Source organism: Salmo salar, chromosome 18 (genome assembly GCF_965601325.2).
Source record: "Salmo salar chromosome 18, fSalSal1, whole genome shotgun sequence".
Lineage (NCBI taxonomy): Eukaryota > Metazoa > Chordata > Actinopteri > Salmoniformes > Salmonidae > Salmo > Salmo salar.
In genome coordinates this window covers 89,456,161-89,480,106 of record NC_138308.1, presented here as the reverse complement: position 1 = coordinate 89,480,106, position 23,946 = coordinate 89,456,161, and the positions used below count along the sequence as shown (strand labels likewise).

At 44.8% G+C, this 23,946-nt stretch overlaps 2 protein-coding genes across 3 annotated transcripts in view; both read left to right on the top strand.

The window, feature by feature from the left end:
- gc2 (guanylyl cyclase 2) overlaps window positions 1–6,032 on the top strand; it is a 36,795-nt gene extending 30,763 nt beyond the window's left edge. The window contains exon 27 of one of the 2 annotated variants that reach the window (XM_045701566.2): window positions 4,304–6,032. In XM_045701566.2, the coding sequence (XP_045557522.1) occupies window positions 4,304–4,430 (127 nt within the window). In that variant the 3' untranslated portion in view covers window positions 4,431–6,032. The remainder of the gene's footprint in view (window positions 1–4,303) is intronic. The other variant, XM_045701568.2, reaches the window with a different exon arrangement.
- Window positions 6,033–10,394: 4,362 nt separating this feature from the next.
- The window catches only part of LOC123728760 (insulin receptor substrate 2-B), a 23,643-nt gene continuing 10,091 nt past the window's right edge, over window positions 10,395–23,946 (top strand). Inside the window, exon 1 of the mRNA XM_045701564.2 lies at window positions 10,395–14,972. Within this exon, the coding sequence (XP_045557520.2) occupies window positions 10,739–14,972 (4,234 nt within the window). The 5' untranslated portion in view covers window positions 10,395–10,738. The remainder of the gene's footprint in view (window positions 14,973–23,946) is intronic.

Genomic DNA, 23,946 nt, shown 5'->3' with positions numbered 1-23,946 from the left:
ATGTGAGCTGGGACAGGTAGATACTATATAGTTAATATGTTATGTGAGCTGGGACAGGTAGATACTATATAGTTAATATGTGAGCTGGGACAGGTAGATACTATATAGTTACCATGTTATGTGAGCTGGGACAGGTAGACCCTATATAGTTAATATGTTATGTGAGCTGGGACAGGTAGATACTATATAGTTACTATGTTATGTGAGCTGGGACAGGTAGATACTATATAGTTAATATGTGATGTGAGCTGGGACAGGTAGATACCATAGTTAATATGTTATGTGAGCTGGGACAGGTAGATACCATAGTTAATATGTTATGTGAGCTGGGACAGGTAGATACTATATAGTTACTATGTTATGTGAGCTGGGACAGGTAGATACTATATAGTTAATATGTTATGTGAGCGGGGACAGGTAGATACTATATAGTTACTATGTTATGTGAGCTGGGACAGGTAGATACTATATAGTTAATATGTGAGCTGGGACAGGTAGATACTATATAGTTAATATGTTATGTGAGCTGGGACAGGTAGATACTATATAGTTAATATGTGAGCTGGGACAGGTAGATACTATATAGTTACCATGTTATGTGAGCTGGGACAGGTAGATACTATAGAGTTAATATGTTATGTGAGCTGGGACAGGTAGATACCATAGTTAATATGTTATGTGAGCTGGGACAGGTAGATACCATAGTTAATATGTTATGTGAGTTGGGACAGGTAGATACTATATAGTTAATATGTTATGTGAGCTGGGACAGGTAGATACTATATAGTTAATATGTTATGTGAGCTGGGACAGGTAGATACTATATAGTTACTATGTTATGTGAGCTGGGACAGGTAGATACTATATAGTTAATATGTTATGTGAGCTGGGACAGGTAGATACTATATAGTTACTATGTTATGTGAGCTGGGACAGGTAGATACTATATAGTTACTATGTTATGTGAGCTGGGACAGGTAGATACTATATAGTTACTATGTTATGTGAGCTGGGACAGGTAGATACTATATAGTTAATATGTTATGTGAGCTGGGACAGGTAGATACTATATAGTTACTATGTTATGTGAGCTGGGACAGGTAGATACTATATAGTTAATATGTTATGTGAGCTGGGACAGGTAGATACTATATAGTTAATATGTGAGCTGGGACAGGTAGATACTATATAGTTACTATGTTATGTGAGCTGGGACAGGTAGATACTATATAGTTAATATGTTATGTGAGCTGGGACAGGTAGATACTATATAGTTAATATGTGAGCTGGGACAGGTAGATACTATATAGTTACTATGTTATGTGAGCTGGGACAGGTAGATACTATATAGTTAATATGTTATGTGAGCTGGGACAGGTAGATACTATATAGTTACTATGTTATGTGAGCTGGGACAGGTAGATACCATATAGTTACTATGTTATGTGAGTTGGGACAGGTAGATACTATATAGTTACTATGTTATGTGAGTTGGGACAGGTAGATACTATATAGTTAATATGTTATGTGAGCTGGGACAGGAAGATACTATATAGTTAATATGTTATGTGAGCTGGGACAGGTAGATACTATATAGTTACTATGTTATGTGAGCTGGGACAGGTAGATACCATATAGTTACTATGTTATGTGAGTTGGGACAGGTATATACTATATAGTTACTATGTTATGTGAGTTGGGACAGGTAGATACTATATAGTTAATATGTTATGTGAGCTGTGACAGGTAGCTACTATATAGTTAATATGTTATGTGAGCTGGGACAGGTAGATACTATATAGTTACTATGTTATGTGAGCTGGGACAGGTAGATACTATATAGTTAATATGTTATGTGAGCTGGGACAGGTAGATACTATATAGTTAATATGTTATGTGAGCTGGGACAGGTAGCTACCATAGTTAATATGTTATGTGAGCTGGGACAGGTAGATACTATATAGTTACTATGTTATGTGAGCTGGGACAGGTAGATACTATATAGTTACTATGTTATGTGAGCTGGGACAGGTAGATACTATATAGTTACTATGTTATGTGAGCTGGGACAGGTAGATACTATATAGTTAATATGTTATGTGAGCTGGGACAGGTAGATACTATATAGTTACTATGTTATGTGAGCTGGGACAGGTAGATACTATATAGTTACTATGTTATGTGAGCTGGGACAGGTAGCTACTATATAGTTACTATGTTATGTGAGCTGGGACAGGTAGACACTATATAGTTACTATGTTATGTGAGCTGGGACAGGTAGATACTATATAGTTACTATGTTATGTGAGCTGGGACAGGTAGCTACTATATAGTTACTATGTTATGTGAGCTGGGACAGGTAGATACTATATAGTTACTATGTTATGTGAGCTGGGACAGGTAGCTACCATAGTTAATATGTTATGTGAGCTGGGACAGGTAGATACTATATAGTTACTATGTTATGTGAGCTGGGACAGGTAGCTACCATAGTTAATATGTTATGTGAGCTGGGACAGGTAGATACGATATAGTTAATATGTTATGTGAGCTGGAACAGGTAGATACCATGTAGTTCATATGTTATGTGAGCTGGGACAGGTAGCTACCATAGTTAATATGTTATGTGAGCTGGGACAGGTAGATACTATATAGTTACTATGTTATGTGAGCTGGGACAGGTAGCTACCATAGTTAATATGTTATGTGAGCTGGGACAGGTAGATACGATATAGTTAATATGTTATGTGAGCTGGGACAGGTAGATACGATATAGTTAATATGTTATGTGAGCTGGGACAGGTAGATACTATATAGTTACTATGTTATGTGAGCTGGGACAGGTAGATACTATATAGTTACTATGTTATGTGAGCTGGGACAGGTAGCTACCATAGTTAATATGTTATGTGAGCTGGGACAGGTAGATACTATATAGTTACTATGTTATGTGAGCTGGGACAGGTAGATACTATATAGTTACTATGTTATGTGAGCTGGGACAGGTAGCTACCATAGTTACTATGTTATGTGAGCTGGGACAGGTAGATACGATATAGTTAATATGTTATGTGAGCTGGGACAGGTAGCTACCATAGTTAATATGTTATGTGAGCTGGGACAGGTAGATACGATATAGTTAATATGTTATGTGAGCTGGAACAGGTAGATACTATATAGTTAATATGTTATGTGAGCTGGGACAGGTAGATACGATATAGTTACTATGTTATGTGAGCTGGGACAGGTAGCTACCATAGTTAATATGTTATGTGAGCTGGGACAGGTAGCTACCATAGTTAATATGTTATGTGAGCTGGAACAGGTAGATACCATGTAGTTCATATGTTATGTGAGCTGGGACAGGTAGATACCATGTAGTTCATATGTTATGTGAGCTGGGACAGGTAGATACTATATAGTTACTATGTTATGTGAGCTGGGACAGGTAGCTACCATAGTTAATATGTTATGTGAGCTGGAACAGGTAGCTACCATAGTTAATATGTTATGTGAGCTGGGACAGGTAGCTACCATAGTTAATATGTTATGTGAGCTGGAACAGGTAGATACCATGTAGTTAATATGTTATGTGAGCTGGAACAGGTAGATACTATATAGTTACTATGTTATGTGAGCTGGGACAGGTAGATACGATATAGTTCATATGTTATGTGAGCTGGAACAGGTAGATACCATGTAGTTAATATGTTATGTGAGCTGGAACAGGTAGATACTATATAGTTACTATGTTATGTGAGCTGGGACAGGTAGATACGATATAGTTCATATGTTATGTGAGCTGGAACAGGTAGATACCATGTAGTTCATATGTTATGTGAGCTGCCTAGATAGACTGCTGCCTACAGTGTGGAATCCCAGATATGTTGTTGTTTGTACTGTATGTTACGCGGTCTTTATATGTTGTATGTTGTCTCTGTTTGTCCCTTAAGTTTTGTTCCTAAAAACTCACTAACTTTTTGTGTCGTAGTTACATATTTATCATTTGATGCCAATACCACTATAATGTTTATATGATATTGAACAGAGTTGGTGTTTCATGAAACGTATGAACCCTTAACTGGGTCCACAGTACTGCTTCTCCCTGATAGTTATTTGATGTATTCTTAAATGTCACCAGTGAGTCTAGTCGCTTGGTGTCCCAGGTCTGATTCTGACCAGCAGTACTGCGGCTGGACGTCGAGGCCTGGAACTGACTGACCCCTAGTGTAAGCCACTGTTAGGTGGAAACACTCTGGGCTAAATCTCTCTCTCTCTCTTTGTTGTATTTTGTGTGTTCCAGGTCTGTCCAGGAGATCAAGGACTTCAAGCTGCTCCTCCAGAAGGCTGTGAAGAAGATCTCCACTGTCAGAACGGTGGCTATGGTTACTATGGTGGACGACGACAACGTCATGATGCACCACCACTGACCAATCAGACTTCATGACGCACCACCACTGACCTTTGACCCTAGCCAGAAAGAGGCATCATGGGAGCTACAGCAAAGGCATATTTTGACTCCATTTTGAATCAATGGAACTTGTGGCAGACCAATGAGGACCACCAATCCTTACTGTCGCTCCATGGTCAACGAGGAGGGAACAGCAGGGAGGGAGAGGACCCAGTGACAAGTTTGCATCTGCAAGTTATTGGTGAATATTCAGAAAGGGGCACTTACAAGTGTCTGGTCATGCATTGCCCAAGCAACAGTGTGTGCGTGCTCCTGCGTCTGCATGCGCCTGTGTGTGTGTGTGTGACGGGGGAGGGGAAGTGAAAGGATGTGCTGTGTAGAGATTACTGCAGCTTGTTTTAAATATGAAGCATCTTGCCGGACGGTAGGACGATGAGTCACCTGGGCCAGGGACTATTATTAGAACTATCAGTAGGACTATTACTCAGTAAACCACGGATCGGATCTGTCCAGTGAGTCTACTCGCTTGGTCTCCCATGAACGCTTTGCTCAAAGCCTCTTCCTACTTTTCTTCTCCTCCTAATTTCCTCCTTCTCATCCTCCTCTCTTCGCGCCCTGACGAAACAGTCTCTCTTGATCGTCATGCTCCCTGCAGTCCCACGTTTCGAGGAAGCACACTCTGTCCGTCTGCTGACTTACTGAAACGCCAGCTTTGCTTTTTCTTGTTCTTGCATGTTGTGTTATGTTGATGTTCTTTAATGTAAACCTCAGACTCTTCCAGGAAAACTCCAGCAAAACTCTCCCAGAATTCTGAACCGCATAGGTCAAATCAAATTGTATTTGTCACATGCACTGAATACAACAGGTGTAGGTTTACTTACGAGCTATTTTCCCAACAATGTAGTGCAAAAAAACAACAATTACAAAAAATATGATGGGTCAGTGACGGGTCGCTACATATGTAAAAATCCCCGTATAAGTGAAACGTTTCTGTAACATGTATAACACATCTGTGAAATCACTCACAAAAGGCTTGAGATGTTTAAATGAATGAGTATATATATGTGAGAGACAATCCATCAAATATACACTCTGATGACACACAAACAAGTCAGTTAAGAACAAATTCTTATTTTCAATGACGGCCTAGGAACAGTGGGGTTAACTGCCTTGTTCAGGGGCAGAACGACAGATTTTTACCTTGTCAGCTCAGGGATTCGATCTTGCAACCTTTCGGTTACAAGTTCAACACTAACCACTAGGCTAAAATACAAAAAAATACATTCTGATGACGCACAAACATTCCTATACGGATGTCTTTCTGAATGATTCTTTCCATCATCATTTTTCAACATGCCTGTATTATAACCAATTCAAGATGATATAATATTTTGTTTGTTTACTGGTGTTGATTGTATTCATGTATAATTGTGTACTGTAACTTGTTAGCATGGCTTGCAATACAAATGTGAAAATTGTCACTACTGGTCAGTTAACCCACAATAATGCACTTTCATGCCCCAAATGTGACAGACAATATGTAGGTCTACAGTGTGGTTATATAGTTCAATGATGAAAAGACGGCACACGGTTACAATAAACGTATTTGCTAGATCACAAATACTGTATTTTTGGTATTCTGAATGGCATTCAAATTAGATACACAGAGGTAAACCTATTAGCCTTATCAATTATGAAAACAATTTGTATCGGTGGTTAGCAGAGGTAACTTACTCTACCCTTCTCCCATGTACTGTCCCCACTCCACATGTCACAGGTTTTAACCGGTAGAGATTAAAAGGGACTTCTGACATGCAAACCAATCTTTAATTTTAGAATAGGTTATAATTACGTTAGAGCCAGGGTTAAGGCTAGGCTTAAGGCTAGGATCAGTTTAAAATTTGGGCTAGTCGGTTTGCGTGCCAAAAAAGTCCCTTTAGTCTCACCAAAACAGTTTTAATTCGACTACAACGCCCTCTAATGGCAGATAGAGCAGATGCATCAGATGGGGACCCAGAATGCAACTGGGATTGGGATTATCTACTGCTCTATTCCTGTCCCGACCAGTCTGTCTGCTCCTAGAACATCATGTACAGGAGGGGCCGGATTGTAATCCCACTATAAACCTGCTCATAGAGATATGGTGCCTGGGAATATATATCAATCCACAGTACAGTACCATTTACTGTAAATCAGGGTTCCAGATTCTACTGGGTTTTGCAGGTTTTTGTTACAGCCAGGCACTACATTATATGATAATACACTGCTGCCTGGGAATATGTTTCCGTCTACTAGTAGAGGCAGGTGGTAGGAGCTGATTGTAATGGTTGGAATGGAAGATAGTTTCCATATGCTTTCATTTTACATTTGAGTCATTTAGCAGACTAAGAGCGATTTACAGTAGTGACTGCATAGATTTAAAAATAAAAAATAAATCGTTCTGGTCCACCATGGGAATCAAACCCACAACCCTGGTGCTTGCAGCATGCTCTACCAACTGAGAAATGAATTCCATTCCAACCATTACAATGAGACAGTCGTCCTATAGCTTCTCCCACCCAGCCTCCACGGGTGTCAACAGTACAGTACCATTTACTGTACTTCTGAGTGAGCAGAGCAAAAATATGAGGTTTGCAGGTTTTAGTTCCTGCCCAGCACTAAACACACCGGTTTGACATGATCAATTAACTATATTGAAATGTGATGCATAAAAGAGAGGAGACTAGAGTGCTTTCATCTAGGGAACTGTTATGTCATCTGGGGTTTAGTGGTGTGCGAGGAGGGGGGTTGAAAGGGGAGGATGGAGGGAAAGGGGAGGGAGGAGAAAGGGAGGCGGGTGAGGACTGGGCAGGGAGGTATAGCATGATATGTGTAAATATGGAAATGAGGTAAACTACTAATACTATTCTGTGCAGTTTAGTATCTCTCCCGCTTGAGGAAACCCATCCACCACTGTTCTATTTCAGCGATATGTTCATGCATTTTGGGGAAAAAATAACCCAACAATACAGAACAGTGTGAAGTTGTATTAGTCGTATGTACATGGTATACACTTCCAACGAAATGCTTCCTTGAAGGTTCCTTTTCGAAAATGCAACAATATTAAGAAATACTAAAAGATAAGAATACAATCATAAAGTACACCCAATTGCATTTTTATTGCTCAAAGTATTTCTTAATTAGTCAAATTACCGTATTTTAAAACATTTTGGGGGGTCCCATTTTTGTAAAATGGCATCACACCTAAAGCACAACGGGAAGCAGACCTACAGTAATGCACTAAGGTAACCAGTAAACGGCGCCCCTGCAATACTGAAGGGAAGAAATAAAAAAAGCATAGACAGGGTAGTGACTATTTAATTAAATAAAAAGTTACTTGGTATCATGCCTTATATGTTATCAGAAAATCTCTCGCTGAATCAATTGCACAGAATCGTCTCTTAAAACTCTTATCTTAAAATGACTTCTAAAAAATGACTAATATTTTGAAACAATTGTTGCAATGTTCCCATAATCTAGACATAGATTCAATGAGATTAACTGTTAACCAAAGATAGCAGATGTTTTGGTGGTGTCAGAGGGAGTGGAACTGCATTGGAGCCGTCAAATCAACTCGCTGAGCAGTTGCTCTTGCGATCATTGTCACAAAGCCACACCCGACCCCACTCGCGTTAGAAGTTCAGAAGGAGAAAGTGTAGGCCAGGGATCATCAACTAGATTCAGTGACGTGCTGGAACATAATTACAAATAATTTGTAGACTTCAAATTGACTGCAAGAAGCCCAAACAGATATATTGTTTTACTAAAACATAATCATTTCAAACCTTGCTTATGTTAAATGATCAGGTGTCTTTCTATTATGCAGGGAAATACTTGGGAACAGATTTCTTAAATTAAAATCAATTGGAGATGATATCCTAGTGTTTTATGTCCAACAATAAAAAATACAAATATTTGTTTTTTTTTGCTAAAAAAACTTGGGGGCCAAATAAAAACACCTGTGGGCCAAATTCGGTCCACAGGCTGCCAGTTAGGGAATCCTTGTGTGGACTATATAGAAACAATTACGCTAAAATTAAAAAATCATTCAACGAAATAATGAGGTTTTCTATCATCCTAATGGAGGTGTAGATTACATCTCACATTACAGTGTTCTTAACGGAGGTGTAGATTACATTTTACATTCCAGTGTTCTTAACGGAGGTGTAGATTACATTTTACATTCCAGTGTTCTTAATGGAGGTGTAGATTACATTTTACATTCCAGTGTTCTTAATGGAGGTGTAGATTACATCTCAAATTCCAGTGTTCCTAATGGAGGTGTAGATTACATCTCACATTACAGTGTTAGAATTTGTAAATAAGGCTGCATGGGATTTATGTCAATGTGACTCTGTGCAGCCAATGGCAATGTCCGCTTTAGTTGATAATGCAGAAAGCCAGTTGTACCTCAGACACCGTCAAAGCAGATCTGATTGAATGGAGCCCCTATTCACATTATGACCGAAGACACTACTGTTGTGTATTTACTTAAAGGGCCAATCAGTATAGCCTAAAAACATGATTAAAACTATAATTTTCATATCATGGATGGTCAGTCCTTGCATCCATAGCCCTGTCTTTGAATTTGAGAGTGGTTACTTTTCTCCAGCCCAATCTCCTTGCTTTGTAAGGAAACAGTGTTGGGGAGTAAACTTTGTTATTGTTTTAACTGCTGATTGCCTCTTTAACAAGTGAGGTGTTTGGATAGAATTAATAACTTATTATGATGCGTTACACCCATCCCTGTCTCTCAGGGGCTTGACCAGACAGGGCACAGGTAAATTATTTCTTAAGCGCCTGAATAAATACCTAGCCAAGATTGCTGAGTCATGAGGAGTCACACCACTACAGCAAGCAAATAATGAATCATAAAAGGAATGCAGAAAAACAAAACAATATGAATAGATTTCAAAACACCCACTGTGACCCAGGGGTCGCGCATAAAGCGTCTCAGAGCAGGAGAGCTGATCTTTTTTAATATGATTATGGAGATGGATGGCCTGTTCCTAGATCAGCACCTTTACTCGTCGTAATGTGTGTTTTGTCCTATATTTTTATTTTATTTATTTAAATGTTTTACTCCCAGCCTCGTTCCAGCAGGAGGCCTTTTGCCTTTTCAAATCAAATCAAATCAAATTGTATTGGTCACATACACATGGTTAACAGATGTTAATGCGAGTGTAGCGAAATGCTTGTGCTTCTAGTTCCGACAGTGCAGTAATATCTAACAAGTAATCTAACAAATTCACAACGACTACCTTATACACACAAACGTAAAGGGATGAATAAGATGGCCAACGGCCGTCAATGTAAATAAGAATTTGTTCTTATCTGACTTGCCTAGTTAAATAAAGGTTAACTAACTCTTAGGCGCATTACGAATATTGGCCCTGAAATACAGATAGGTGGTATTCATAGCATTCCAATGGATTTAGGGTAGTCACTGCCATGTTGCTTACACCTATCCAGTTCTTTGGGATCTGCAAAGTATACCAAAGGGGTAGGAGATAAGGAAATGTTTTAGGGCATATTTGGCCTTCAATGCCTACAAGTAAGTAGCAGAGGAGAAACTTGCAATATGAAACTTGCAAACTAAAACAGCACAGCCATTGGTCCATGTGGTCACACTGTGATTAGATAACCTCGGCGTCAATTAACCATATTGTCCAATGAGAGTGGTAGCATCAACGAACGCCTATCACTCTACCGATGATCATTGGCCAGTCATATGTCGATCATCACAAAAACGTACCCTCCTCTTTTTACCTCAATGAAACTCCGTGCGATATCATTAGTCGACCGTATTGACGTAAAACACGAATCACCCTCAATTATTGGCTCTTTTACCTGTCAGTTCCTGTCAATCTCGCTGAACGTCCAATGAGAAGCCCCGACTCGCTCATTGTTCCTCCTGCTTATGGGTACGCGCAAGTCACGTGTTGTTTGTGCTCCGCTCGGTAGAGTTGTGTACAGAGGGAGAAGGGGACTGATTGCTAGCTTGGGAGCTAACGATTATAGAAACGGGGTTGAACGTGGAAATGTTTCACACGATGGGCTTCTTTTCCTAAAAGCGTACATTGGATACCTGTTTTGTGACAAAGAGGCCTGGACCGGCCGTTTTCAAACAGAACCAACATACATTTACGCTTGTATTGTAGCCAACCATCGTGCTGTGTAGCCACAGCACAACACAGCAGCGCCAGTCGGAGCCCGTCTCCAAAACAAGAATGGGGTCTAGGTCCACAGCACGGTTTAGGTAAAGTGACCTTTGGTTGTGCTCTCTAAATGGCAAATTTCACGAATTACCAAGAAAGCAAAGCTGCTATGTTGTTAGTGGAGACGCAACAGAGGGGCATCGGGACGAAACCAGCGGCAACCAATGATGGAGACACCTCGGTCGGGGAACCCCCTTCCCCGTTATTGAATATCGGTGGCGTCGGGGCCAGCGGAGCTCGTTTCCATCAGCACTTGCCGCCCTCCAGCCACCATCACTACCCCCAGACCTCGCTGCCCAAAGAACAACAACACCCGCTGTCGCACCACTACCAGGCGGCGACGGAGCATCATCTCTCTGTTGAAAACATCACGGAGTCCCCGGTAAGGAAAGCCTCGTCATCGTCTTTGAACCTGGTACAGCAGGACCCCGCTGCTAGCCACCACGCACTCGCTGCGTCGGTAAACGCGGCGTCAGCCGCGATACAACTAGCCGCGAATGCTAATGTTAGCGTGGCTACCTCAGAAGGTGTAGTGGACGACATTCAGAAGTGTGGCTATCTGCGGAAACAGAAACACGGCCACAAGAGGTTTTTCGTGCTGAGGGCGGCCAGCCACCTAGGCCTCAGTCGGTTGGAGTACTATGACAGCGAGAAAAAATTCCGTAATAGCCTGCGGTCTGCTGCTGCGGCAGCTGCAAACGGTACGGTCGCCGCTTCTCCCCCGAAAAGGGTGATCTATCTGTATCAGTGCTTCACTGTCAATAAAAGAGCAGATTCCAAAAACAAACACCTCATAGCCCTCTACACTAAGGATGAATACTTTGCTATTGTAGCTGAAAACGAGCAGGAACAAGATGATTGGTACGTAGCCCTGAGTGAACTGATGAGTGAGGGGAAAAGGGGGCATCTAGACTCGGACGAGTTGGATGATGGTTATGGTACAGTCACACCAGGTACGGTTTTCAAAGAGGTGTGGCAGGTGAACGTGAAACCCAAAGGGCTGGGTCAGACCAAGAACCTCACAGGTGTGTATCGTTTATGCCTCTCTACTAAAACTATCCACCTGGTCAAACTAAACTCTGAGACACCGTGTGTCAACCTTCAGTTGATGAACATCAGACGCTGTGGACACTCAGAAAGCTTCTTCTTCATGGAGGTGGGTCGGTCGTCTTCTATAGGCCCTGGGGAGATATGGATGCAGGTAGATGACTCTGTAGTGGCCCAGAACATGCACGAGACCATCCTGGAGACCATGAAGGCTCTGAAGGCCTTCGCAGAGATCCGCCCCAGGAGCAAGAGCCAATCCTCTGGCTCCAACCCCATCGCTTTTATCACCACCCGCCGTCACCTAGGTAACCTGCCTCCAAGCCAGACAGGTCTCCAGCGCCGCTCCAGGACCGAGTCGGTGGTTGGGACGCCGCCATCGAGTAAGAGCTCTGGCGCCAGCGGCTATCGCTTCCGAACATCGAGCGAGGGTGAGGGGACTATGAACCGGCCATTCCGATCCGTTACCGGCAGCCTGATCCACCTGAACACTGCCCGGATACACCTGGGGCGCCAGGAGGGCGGGGTAGGGGCAGGGAATACCGGGAGCACCGGGGTTGTAGGGCGCTACGCCAGGGCGATACCAGGGTCCACCTACCACGCTCGCTCCGCCTCGCTCCCCGTCTCCCACTTTCCCTCCACCACCTCCCCCGTCAGCGTGTCCAGCAGCAGCGGGCACGGCTCGGTCTCCGATACCCTCACCCGGCCCTCCTCAGCATCCATCTGCGGTTCCCCCTCCGACGGAGGCTTCAACTCCTCAGACGAGTACGGCTCCAGCCCTGGGGACTTCCGCTACTTCAGGGTCCGGAGCAACACTCCTGATTCTCTTGGCAACACCCCACCAATCAGAGAGGAGAACTGCATGAGCGACTACATGGCCATGGGCTGGCACCGCGAGGTGTTCGGAGCCGCCAGCGGTGGAGGGAGTAGTTCTGGCAGCGCGGAGACCCCCAACCGGGACGAGAGCACGTCGACGGATGACGACAGGTCCCTGAGGAGACGGGCCCACTCGTTCACGCGGCCCGGGGGTCAGGGGGTTGTTGCCGGCGGCAGCAGTGGCGTGACGGTGTACCAGAAGATGACCCAGACCACCTTCTCGCTGGACGAGTCGGTGTCCGTGGGAGAGGCCCTGTCTCTCGTCCGCACCGACAGCATCACCCAGCCTTCCTCCTCTTCTTCTTCCCTCCGCTCTGACTACAGCTCCTGCTCCGAGCACAGCCAGGGCCGACCCCCTCTTTCGGCCAAGGAGGACAGCGGCTACATGCCCATGTTGTGTGGGGTGGCAGCCTCACCCTGTGACGCACCGGACTACATGCCTATGCAACCCAGCTCCCCCTCTCTTCACCACCACCAGCCCCAGCCCTCCCACTCTCCCCAGGCCCCCCGCTCAGTCCAACAGCCCACAGACCACCGTGGCTACATGATGATGCTACCAGGGGGGCGGAGCTCCTCTTCCCCAGTCCAGGCCTCCCCCAGCCCCCACAGCAGTAGCAGTAACATGGGTCTGGGTGGAGGTAGTGTCAGTAGTTCTGGTAGTATAGTGGAGCGGCCCGAGAATGGAGAGTACATGGACATGTCGTACAGCAGTAGTGGAGGAGTTGGAGGGGACGCGGCAGGGGGACGGAAGTTCTGCAACGAGGGGGGATACTACGCACTGAGCAACCCTGAAGGGAGAGACCCCAAATCATACAGCTACAGCCCCTACTTCTCCCTGCCTCGCTCCTACAAGGCCCCCGCTGCGAGAGAGAGGGAACAGAGAGAGAGGGAACAGAGAGAGAGGGAACAGAGAGAGAGGGAACAGAGAGAGAGGGAACAGAGAGAGAGGGAACAGAGAGAGAGGGAACAGAGAGCGCATGATGACTATGTACCCATGAGCTCCCCGGCGAAACCAGTCTACTCCCAGGTTGCTACCGGCAACGTCGCCGAGAGGGGCGTGACGACGAGGGGTGTTGGTAGTGGGGGGTCAGACACCCCTCACATCCTCCCTCACGCCTACCCGCCCCCTCCCTACGGGGTGCACCACCAAGCGGCTAACGGTGACCGTCGGACGATCCCGGTCCGGCCCAACCGCCTCCCCCTAGGGCGCCGCAGCTTCCACGGGTCACTGAGGGTCAGCGAGCCGGACGCCGTCGAGGTACTCTCCAGCCCTGGAGAGTACATCAACATCGAGTTTGGGGGCCGCTACGGACCCCCAACGTCCTGCCCCCTTTCTGCCCAGGATGGCTCACCCTCGGTGGGCTCTGCTGAACAGCGCCGCTCCCCTCCCCATCCTCAGAACCAGGACTATATGAGTGTAGAGGTGGGGGGTGGGGGTGATGATGGAGGACGCCTGGCTAAGAACAAGTCTCCCAGACCCTCACTGGTGGCTCCCTGGAACCCACCCAGCTACATCCGACCTCTTGCCGCTGGGGCCTCCGTGAGTGGGGCCCCTGATTCTTCTGGAGCTCGATGGAGGACGGGGACAGATGACTACACAGATATGACCTTTAACCTCAGCAGGGGTGAGGAGTCGCGGGGGTTACGGAGTAGTCCCACGGCCATGCTGCAGCACCTGTGTTTGATGGAGAGCTGCTACCCCCCCACCTTAACCTCTGCCTCCCCTCCCTCCTCCAGCCCCCAGCCTGAGCCCATCAAGGTGGTACGCGCGGACCCCCAGGGGCGACGCCGACACAGCTCCGAAACGTTTTCCTCATCCTCCACCTCCGGAGGAGGCGGAGCCCCAAGCTCCAACCCCAACCCCTCCTTGGGCTCAGCCAACCCCTCCTTGGGCTCAGCCAACCCCTCCTTGGGCTCAGCCAACCCCTCCTTGGGCTCAGCCAACCCCTCCTCGGGCTCAGCCCTCAACGTAGCTCATCTGGCCGAGAGCTCCAAGTGGACCGGCTCTGGCTCCTTTGACAGTGTGTGGATGTGTGTTGAGGGGGTAGGGGGGGACTCGGCCGTTCTCCCTGCCCGTCCAGGGCCTTCTGATCTGGGCATGGCCTCAGCCTCATCTGTGTGTCCTCCTGGGGGTCGGATGTGCAGGAACATGTCTGTGGGGTATCAGAACGGACTCAACTACATCGCCCTGGAGCTGAGAGAGGACCGGGACTCTAACCCTCTACCCGTACCCCAGCAGCAGCAGGGAGGCACCGGGCATGGTACCGGGGCGACCCCCAACGCCCCCCAAGCCAGTAACCTGACTGTGCCAGTAGCGGAGGACAACGGAGCCTATGGCAGTATAGACTTCATCAAGTCAGACGGGATGACTGCCACGTCCAAGGGTGAGTGACAGAGGGATTGTGGGTGGTGCGGTGAGTAAGTTGTGTGTGTGGTCTGTGTGTCTGTGAGGCTTGGGCGGTATACCGTATACCGGGGTGTTTGGATATAGCCACAGGAGGGTTTTTTGATACCGTCAATACTGTTGAAACAATTTCTTCTAAGTTTTTCTATGCATTTGAATATTTGTAGCTACTTTTTAAAGTAAATACCTGCAGTTAGTTTGTGCAACGTGTTAGGAGATAAAGCAGATCACGTTCTTCATTTCACCTGTCACATTATTTTACATCATGAAGCTCACCGTAGTTCTCCAGAACAGTTGAGCCAGTCAGGTGTTAGTAAAGAGCACAATGGGAGAAAGCAGGAGCAGGTGAGTCCAGCTGTGTAGTGACGGGGGTCTGGTTTTATATTGAAAGTGAAGTGTTGTTTTGCTTCAATAGAGGATCAGGGACGTGGAACTGTAGTTTTCCTTCACATAAAATACATTAGTGCAGCACATTCAGCAGAAAACAGCTTCATTTTCATCGGGCAGCCACACAAGTAGGCTAAATGAGTTTACAGTGAAAAAGCAAGGTATGTTTTGCAAAAATGATGCATGGCCATCATATTAATGTTTATCATAGAATGTAGCCAGCTACATTTCCTAATGTTGTTCTTCAAGTTGATGTAGCATTCTACCAGAGAACAGCAGCTACACATCTGTCAGAGAGCCATTCGTGGAGAAGTGCAACAGAAGCACAAAGTTAGTCTGATGCCGAGGAGAACTTACAATAAGAAGCATTTTAGAAATGCGTTTTTAAAAATGCAGCAAGATATTTGTGTTTATTTTTTTTTTCTGCCTGGAAAATCTAATAATTCTGCATTAACTAGCAAGTTAAACGTAGGGGACACGATATCTAAGTGGGGTGACTTAATAAGGTGACGGGGGCGTCATATTGTGTTGGTTTTTTGACGTGTTCATGAAGTTATCTGTCATCTGCCACCGCTCTCTTTTCATTTTCTTGCATTTTTCTTCTCCTCTCAGTTGTCCGTCTGTTTGCTCCTCCCCCATCTTCTGGACCGTTGCCGTAGCGACTCCAGACTCCACACAGACACAGCGTGCCTGCTACTATAGAGCCAGTACTGTTCATTTGCACAATGTCTCTTGTTTACATTCGCTTGTAGATGTCCAAACTCACCAAAAAGGACATTCGGTTGCTCCTACCTATATATGTATAACTATATGTGCTGGACTGCCTGTCTATGCAATTTTTCTTTTTCCGTTTGCGCTCGTTAGCATATTTAGCTAGCAGCCTCCATGGAAATTCGCTAGTACATGTGCTAATTTTGTTAGCATTCTGATAGACACCCAATGGGTTTATATTAAGCTGGTAATACAGTAAATCCCAGGATAGAGAACACTAGTCTGTGTGTGCGCGTGCTGGCCCTCCAGTTGTCGGCATGCCCTGCAGTGCAAAAGGTAATAATGATAAGAGAGGGATTTTCACCTACTGTACTCCACACACTTCATTGACCCAGGTCCTTGCCTTTGTGCCAAAGTGGGTCAAACAGTACCAGGTACTATGGAGAAAGCTTGACCTGCAGTTGCCCGTGTGTGTGTGTGTGTTTCCACCAGAAAGAGAGAGAGAGTGCTTGTGTTCACTGCATTGACTCCTTGCTGCCCTCCTGGGCGAGGTCCTTCCTTAGTTTTGTTCCATTGGAAAACCAACACTCCATTTGTGGGTGTCCTGTGGGGTAGTGTGTGTATGTGGTTTTCCATAGAAAAACCAACTCTCTTCTCCAATAAAGCTTGTCACTGTTTGAAGTGTTTCCACTGTCATACTAGTGTATGTGTGTGTGGAGTCATGCAGAGGGTCTTTGATGTGCTCTAATTGGCCCAGTGTGTCGGGGCACCACAGCAATAGAACAGAGCCACAGGAAACGCACCATCATCACAGGAATACACTTCAATGTGACCTGCCTTCAGCAGCCAGCCAGGCCCGTTTCAGCGCACCTTCTGAAACAGGGAAGTAGGCTACTGGGTCCTGTTCATTAGGGAATGCTGTAGCAAAACCTTTTTACATAGAGTAGCGAGTGTTAGCTAGCTAGCTAGCTGCGCCCTGTCCTATCCCACATCCAAAGGCCTCCTTCATAGAGTGACAGTGTGAGCCTACTAGTTGTATTGGTCTTGGAGCTGCTTGGAGCTGAGTTAAGGTCCTGTAGTTGGCTGGCTGCTGCTGAGAGCGTTGGCTAGCTGCTGCTGAGAGCGTTGGCTAGCTGCTGCTGCTGAGAGCGTTGGCTAGCTGCTGCTGCTGAGAGCGTTGGCTAGCTGCTGCTGCTGAGAGCGTTGGCTAGCTGCTGCTGCTGAGAGCGTTGGCTAGCTGCTGCTGCTGAGAGCGTTGGCTAGCTGCTGCTGTTGCTGAGAGCGTTGGCTAGCTGCTGCTGCTGAGAGCGTTGGCTAGCTGCTGCTGCTGAGAGCGTTGGCTAGCTGCTGCTGCTGAGAGCGCTGGCTAGCTGCTGCTGCTGAGAGCGCTGGCTAGCTGCTGCTGCTGAGAGCGCTGGCTAGCTGCTGCTGCTGAGAGCGCTGGCTAGCTGCTGCTGCTGAGAGCGCTGGCTAGCTGCTGCTGCTGAGAGCGCTGGCTAGCTGCTGCTGCTGAGAGCGCTGGCTAGCTGCTGCTGCTGAGAGCGCTGGCTAGCTGCCCTTTCCTATTTCACATCTATATTTACTGCTTTATTTTCAGACTGACAGTTATTTATGAGATGGGTCTAGCAGTAGGCATGTGTATGCTTCATCCCAAATTGCACCCTGAGCCCTGGTCAAAAGTAGTGCACTTTATAGGGAATATGGTGCCATTTGAGACACAGAATGTGTACTGGCCCTAAAGCAGGAAGGTGCACAGGCAACTGGATCGCCTTTCGTGTGTGTGTGTGTGTGTGCGCGAGTGTGTGTGTGTGTGTGTGTGTGTGTGTTTAGTGTTGAACCTGAACCTGAACTCTCTCACTCTCTCTCTCTCTGATGTAAATACATACATACAGATGTTAATATAATCTCAAGATGTTATGTCAAATCAATTTGAATGTTTTAGTAGGATGTAGATTATACCGCTGTCATTAATTGGTTTAATGCTGTATAATAAGTTGCTATGAATATATAACAGGTAATCAACCAGGGACTATGCGTTCTATGGGAAAATAATGAATGATGTGGACGGTGTGTTGGAACTGACCTTCCACAGTTGCATTATTATCCAGAGAATGCATAGATCCCCTAGTTATAATTTGAAATGTGTTCATTTGCCGGTAGAAATGTGTTCAACATCCACTGAAGTAGCTAGCAAGTTTACTTGTTGCACCCTCGACAACCACTGCGATTATTATTATTTGACCCTGCTGGTCATCTATGAACGTTTGAACATCTTGGCCATGTTCTGTTATAATCTCCACCCGGCACAGCCAGAAGAGGACTGGCCACCCCTCATAGCCTGGTTCCTCTCTAGGTTTCTTCCTAGGTTCCTGCCTTTCTAGGGAGTTTTTCCTAGCCACCGTGCTTCTACACCTGCATTGCTTGCTGTTTGGGGTTTTAGGCTGGGTTTCTGTACAGCACTTTGAGATATCAGCTGATGTAAGAAGGGCTTTATAAATACATTTGATTGATTTGAAATTTGATACTAGATAGCTACAGTAGTTACCGTGGTAACCAAACAGACTTGCTAGTTTAGTTTACCAAACCATCAGTCCTAGCTTGCTACTATGTTAATCGAGTTCAACAATACCAATACTGTTTCCAACCTGACTTTTGCTTTCAAAAGAAGCTCAAACAAAACATACCATGCTTTATATGAAAATAATGCATGCTCTAGAACACCAATCAGAAAGGAGTATTCAACAATGCCATGGCATACGACGATGTAAGACTTCCATACTAATACTACTGTTACAGCAACTGCTTCAAGTAGTGTTATCAGCCATTTCCATGGCAATGCCTCTTCCTGTGTAGCTTCATTAGGCCTATATAGACTTGTATGTTAGTGTGTCCTTTGTTACTCATAGGTAAAAGTCTCCTGTCTGAGTCAAAGCCAGGGTATTTTGTCATGTAGGAGTATATTAGCCTAGTGACTAACAGGCTAGCTAGCTGTTTACTGTTGTAAAGTGTGTGTGTACTGTGGTAAGCCTGAATGTTTTCTCATATTCTCTAGGACAGGGATCATCAACTAGATTCAGCCGCGCGACGATTTTTATTTTCTTGAACGGATAGTCGGTGGGGCGGAAACGATCACGTGTCTCTCTATTGTGCGTGGGAATACTTGCGAACAGATTTTTCCAAAAATCACTTGGAGCTGATTTCCTGGTGTTTTTACAGTCTTATGTCCAACAATATAAATATATATATATATATATATATATATATATATATATATATATATATATATATATATATATATATATATATATATATTACAAAAAAAAGAATGTAATTCTCAGAAAACGGCAAATAAAATCAGTGGTGGGCCATCCTGCTGTAGGATGTTGAATGACTGTGTGATAGTTGTAGGCTTTGCTGGGGAGTGAATGTTCTCCCACATCCAGATAGGAGGAGGTGAGGTGACTAATAGGAAATTGGTTGAGTAATCAAATTCTTGGGTTACCATGTGCCTCGAAGGGAAAACATCTACTCCAAAGCTTTTTTTATTGTTGGACATAAAACGCTGAAAAAACAGAAGCAAAATCAGCTCCAAGGGATTTTGAAATCTGTTCCAAAGTATTCCCACGCATAATAGAGGTGTGTGTGTGTGTGTGTGTGTGTGTGTGTGTACATTCTAGGTACGTGCCATGTGGTTTTTCCCCCAGAATGAAACTGGAATGTCCACTAGTGGCACTCTGAAGAGCCCAGGACATGATAACGACTCCTGACAGCCCTAGACATGCCCTCTAGCACCTCTAACCCTCCACGAGACCTCATCCCTGGTCTAAAAGTGACAGCAGAATAGCCTAGTTACTGTTCTGGTTTTCCTGAGACTCGCCAGGGTCCGTTATGCCGGAATTGTGATGTCATCAATTAGATTTAATCCAACTTCTAAACAGATACAGAATGGGAAGGAAAGGAATTCTACCTCCCCGTAAAGGGCATTCCTTGTCAGCCAGTAGAAGATGGTATTGTCGTTAACATAATGTGTGTTACTGTAGTGTGTGTGTCACTGTAGTGTGTGTGTGTGTGTTACTGTAGTGTGTGTGTGTGTGTGTGTGTTACTGTAGTGTGTGTGTGTTACTGTAGTGTGTGTGTGTGTGTTACTGTAGTGTGTGTGTGTGTGTTACTGTAGTGTGTGTGTGTGTGTTACTGTAGTGTGTGTGTGTTACTGTAGTGTGTGTGTTACTGTAGTGTGTGTGTGTGTGTTACTGTAGTGTGTGTGTGTGTGTTACTGTAGTGTGTGTGTGTGTGTGTGTTACTGTAGTGTGTGTGTTACTGTAGTGTGTGTGTGTCACTGTAGTGTGTGTGTGTCACTAGTGTGTGTGTGTGTGTGTGTGTCACTGTAGTGTGTGTGTGTGTGTGTCACTGTAGTGTGTGTGTGTGTGTCACTGTAGTGTGTGTGTGTGTCACTGTAGTGTGTGTGTGTGTGTGTGTGTGTCACTGTAGTGTGTGTGTGTGTGTGTGACTGTAGTGTGTGTGTGTGTGTGTGTGACTGTAGTGTGTGTGTGTGTGTGTGTCACTGTAGTGTGTGTTTGTGTGTGTGTGTGTCACTGTAGTGTGTGTGTCACTGTAGTGTGTGTGTGTGTGTCACTGTAGTGTGTGTGTCACTGTAGTGTGTGTGTGTGTGTCACTGTAGTGTGTGTGTGTGTCACTGTAGTGTGTGTGTGTGTGTGTGTGTGTGTGTCACTGTAGTGTGTGTGTGTGTCACTGTAGTGTGTGTGTGTCACTGTAGTGTGTGTGTCACTGTAGTGTGTGTGTGTGTGAGACTACTCTTCCCTCACTGTATTGCCGTTCCTCCTTGTATTTTGATCCTCCACAGATGGTCTTGATAAAGGAGCAGGTTTTTACTAGTTTAACTCTCTCCCTATAGGAATGTGATGTTAGCTAAGTTTATTAGCCACACACACACAGACACCGGGACATGGAGAGGGATAATGCAGAGACACTTGTTGTTGCTAACGTTTGCGCTGTGTGTGTTTTGGCATCGCTGGCTTCAAAATGGACACACACACTTGCTTTCTCTCGCTCTCTCTCCTTTTGTCCTTCTGAATGTCAAATTCAAAAGGCCTATTTAGGGTCTGTGTGTGTCGGAGAAATTGTATTTTCACTGAACAAAAAATATAATTGCAACAATTCCAATGATTTTACTGAGTTACAGTTCATATAATGAAATCGGTCAATTGAAATAAATTCATTAGGCCCTAATCTATGGATTTCACATGACTGGGCAGGGGAGCAGCCATGGGAGGGCCTGGGAGGGCATGGGCCCACCCACTGGAAACACGGAGGGCAATGTTACCAAAGCGAAGTGTTGCACACAAAAATTATGAAAAGAACGGCGACAAAAACAAGAATAGTACATATAAAACCATAATGTATAAAACAAAGAAATATACAAACATTTAAGTAATAGCTTATGTTCAGAATCTAATTCGACAAACAATAAATGACTGGTGGTACTTATATTGTTTAGTTACTTATTATACAGAAAATAGTAGGCTACATTACATGTTTCCTCCCTTAGCTCGTCCGTCCGTCCGTCCGTCCGTCCGTCCGTCTGTCTGTCCGTCCGTCCGTCTGTCCGTCTGTCTGTGTGTTAAGCCTGTGATTTTCCATGTTTCCTCCCTTAGCTTGTGGCAAGCTGTGACGTACTGTGCTGCCAACTCTTTAACATCAGACCTTAGTTTGATTGTTCTGTGAATGTAGCACTTTTCAGTTTGAATTTAGGGAAGAAGGAATCTTCTATACTGAACAAAAATGGAGAGCCAGGCCCAGCCAATCAGAATTAGTTTTTCCCCATAAAATGACTTTATAACAGCAAGAAATACTTGTCTGTCTCTCTGCCTGCCTGTCTGTCTCTCTGCCTGCCTGTCTGTCTCTCTGCCTGCCTGTCTGTCTCTCTGCCTGCCTGTCTGTCTCTCTGCCTGCCTGTCTGTCTCTCTGCCTGCCTGTCTGTCTCTCTGCCTGCCTGCCTGTCTCTCTGCCTGCCTGTCTCTCTGCCTGCCTGCCTGTCTCTCTGCCTGCCTGTCTGTCTCTCTGCCTGCCTGTCTGTCTGTCTCTCTGCCTGTCTCTCTGCCTGCCTGTCTGTATCTGTCTCTCTCTCTGCCTGTCTCTCTGTCTGTATGTCTCTCTCTCTGCCTGTCTATCTGTCTGTGTCTCTCTCTCTCTCTGCCTGTCTCTCTGTCTGTGTCTGTCTCTCTCTCTGCCTGTCTCTCTGTGTCTGTCTCTCTGTGTCTGTGTCTCTCTGTGTCTGTGTCTCTCTGTGTCTGTGTGTCTGTGTCTCTGTGTGTCTGTCTCTCTGTCTGTGTCTCTGTCTGTGTCTCTCTCTGTGTGTCTCTGTGTGTCTGTGTCTCTGTGTGTCTGTCTCTCTGTCTGTGTCTCTGTCTGTGTCTCTCTCTGTGTGTCTCTGTGTGTCTGTGTCTGTCTGTGTCTCTGTGTCTGTCTCTCTGTGTGTTAAGCCTGTGATTAGTTGATAATACCATTAGCTGCCTAAGACACAGAGTAGGGGGAGGGGCTAATGTTTAGGATGCATAACTGTGCATTGGCCTACAAGGGTTGTGCTCTGCGGAGATCTAACATAATACAAACATCCCCATGGATATCTGTCTGTCTAAGCTGATGTTTTGCATGGCCTGCATCTCAATACCACTGCATCTTCTGATGCATCGCCCTTCCTCACCTGCTTTGAAAGGTGGCAGAGCCAGAGTAGTGTTTGTCAGACCATGAGACATCCGGTCAAAAGTTTTAGAGGGTTTTTCTTTATTTTGACTATTTTCTACATTGTAGAATAATAGTGAACACATCAAAACTATTAAATAACACATATGGAATTATGTAGTAACCAAAAAAGTGTAAACAAATCAAAATATATTTTATTTTTGAGATTCTTCAAATAGCCGCCCTTTGCCTTGATGACAGCTTTGCGTAGAGCTCCTGAAATGTTTTCCTTAGGTAAGGGCATACTTAAGGGGTTTTACGGTAGTTTGAAGGCATGTACAGCAGAAAGAGTCTCTGGTTACCATGGAGATGACCTAATTCACTGACTGAACTCTCCTCAATGAGATCACATTTTAATTTGGGAGATCGCAAAATAGAACTGATACATTCAAGACGGGAGAAACAAATATTCAGAAAATGATAAAACACATTTCTTTTAGTAAAAAACCCCAAATTATTTCTATTACTTTCTAGCACGTCAAGCTAACTGAGTAGCCAGCTAGCTTTGTAACCATGGACTGTGTAGCTTCCATTGTGTAGCTAGCCTGCTAGCTAGCTGCCTAGCTGGTGGAGGTTTTCCTTTTGAAACCAGGCCAGAGGAAAGCAACATTCACCTCCACATATGCTGTTTACTTTGATGTCCATTCTGAATGAAGAACTTCAGGGTCCTCATGGGCACCCTTTAACTTTTTCACTTAATTGACTTAACTTTAAGGAAACTTTATGGGAAAAGAGAAGGGGGAAATTAACTTTTTAAAGATGTTTTATGCAACCGGGCCAAGACGATTTGGCAGAGGTCAAATGAAAGGTTACAATAGCCAATGAAAGACTTTTGGTTGTAAAAATAGTTTTTATCTGGCTTTACATGTGGAAATGTTGTATAATGCACCTTTAACAGAAAAACACCTTTCAGTGTACAAACCACTGAAATTAAAAATAAATTACATTTTAAGTGAGAAGTAGGCAGCTGAAAAATAACCTTTAACATTATGAATTAGGCTGTTTAGAGAATGTTTGAGTCCTACATGCACACTGACAGGGTCATGGAGGGTGATAGTACAGCGACAGTATTGTGATTGAAGAATGGCTGTTTATGA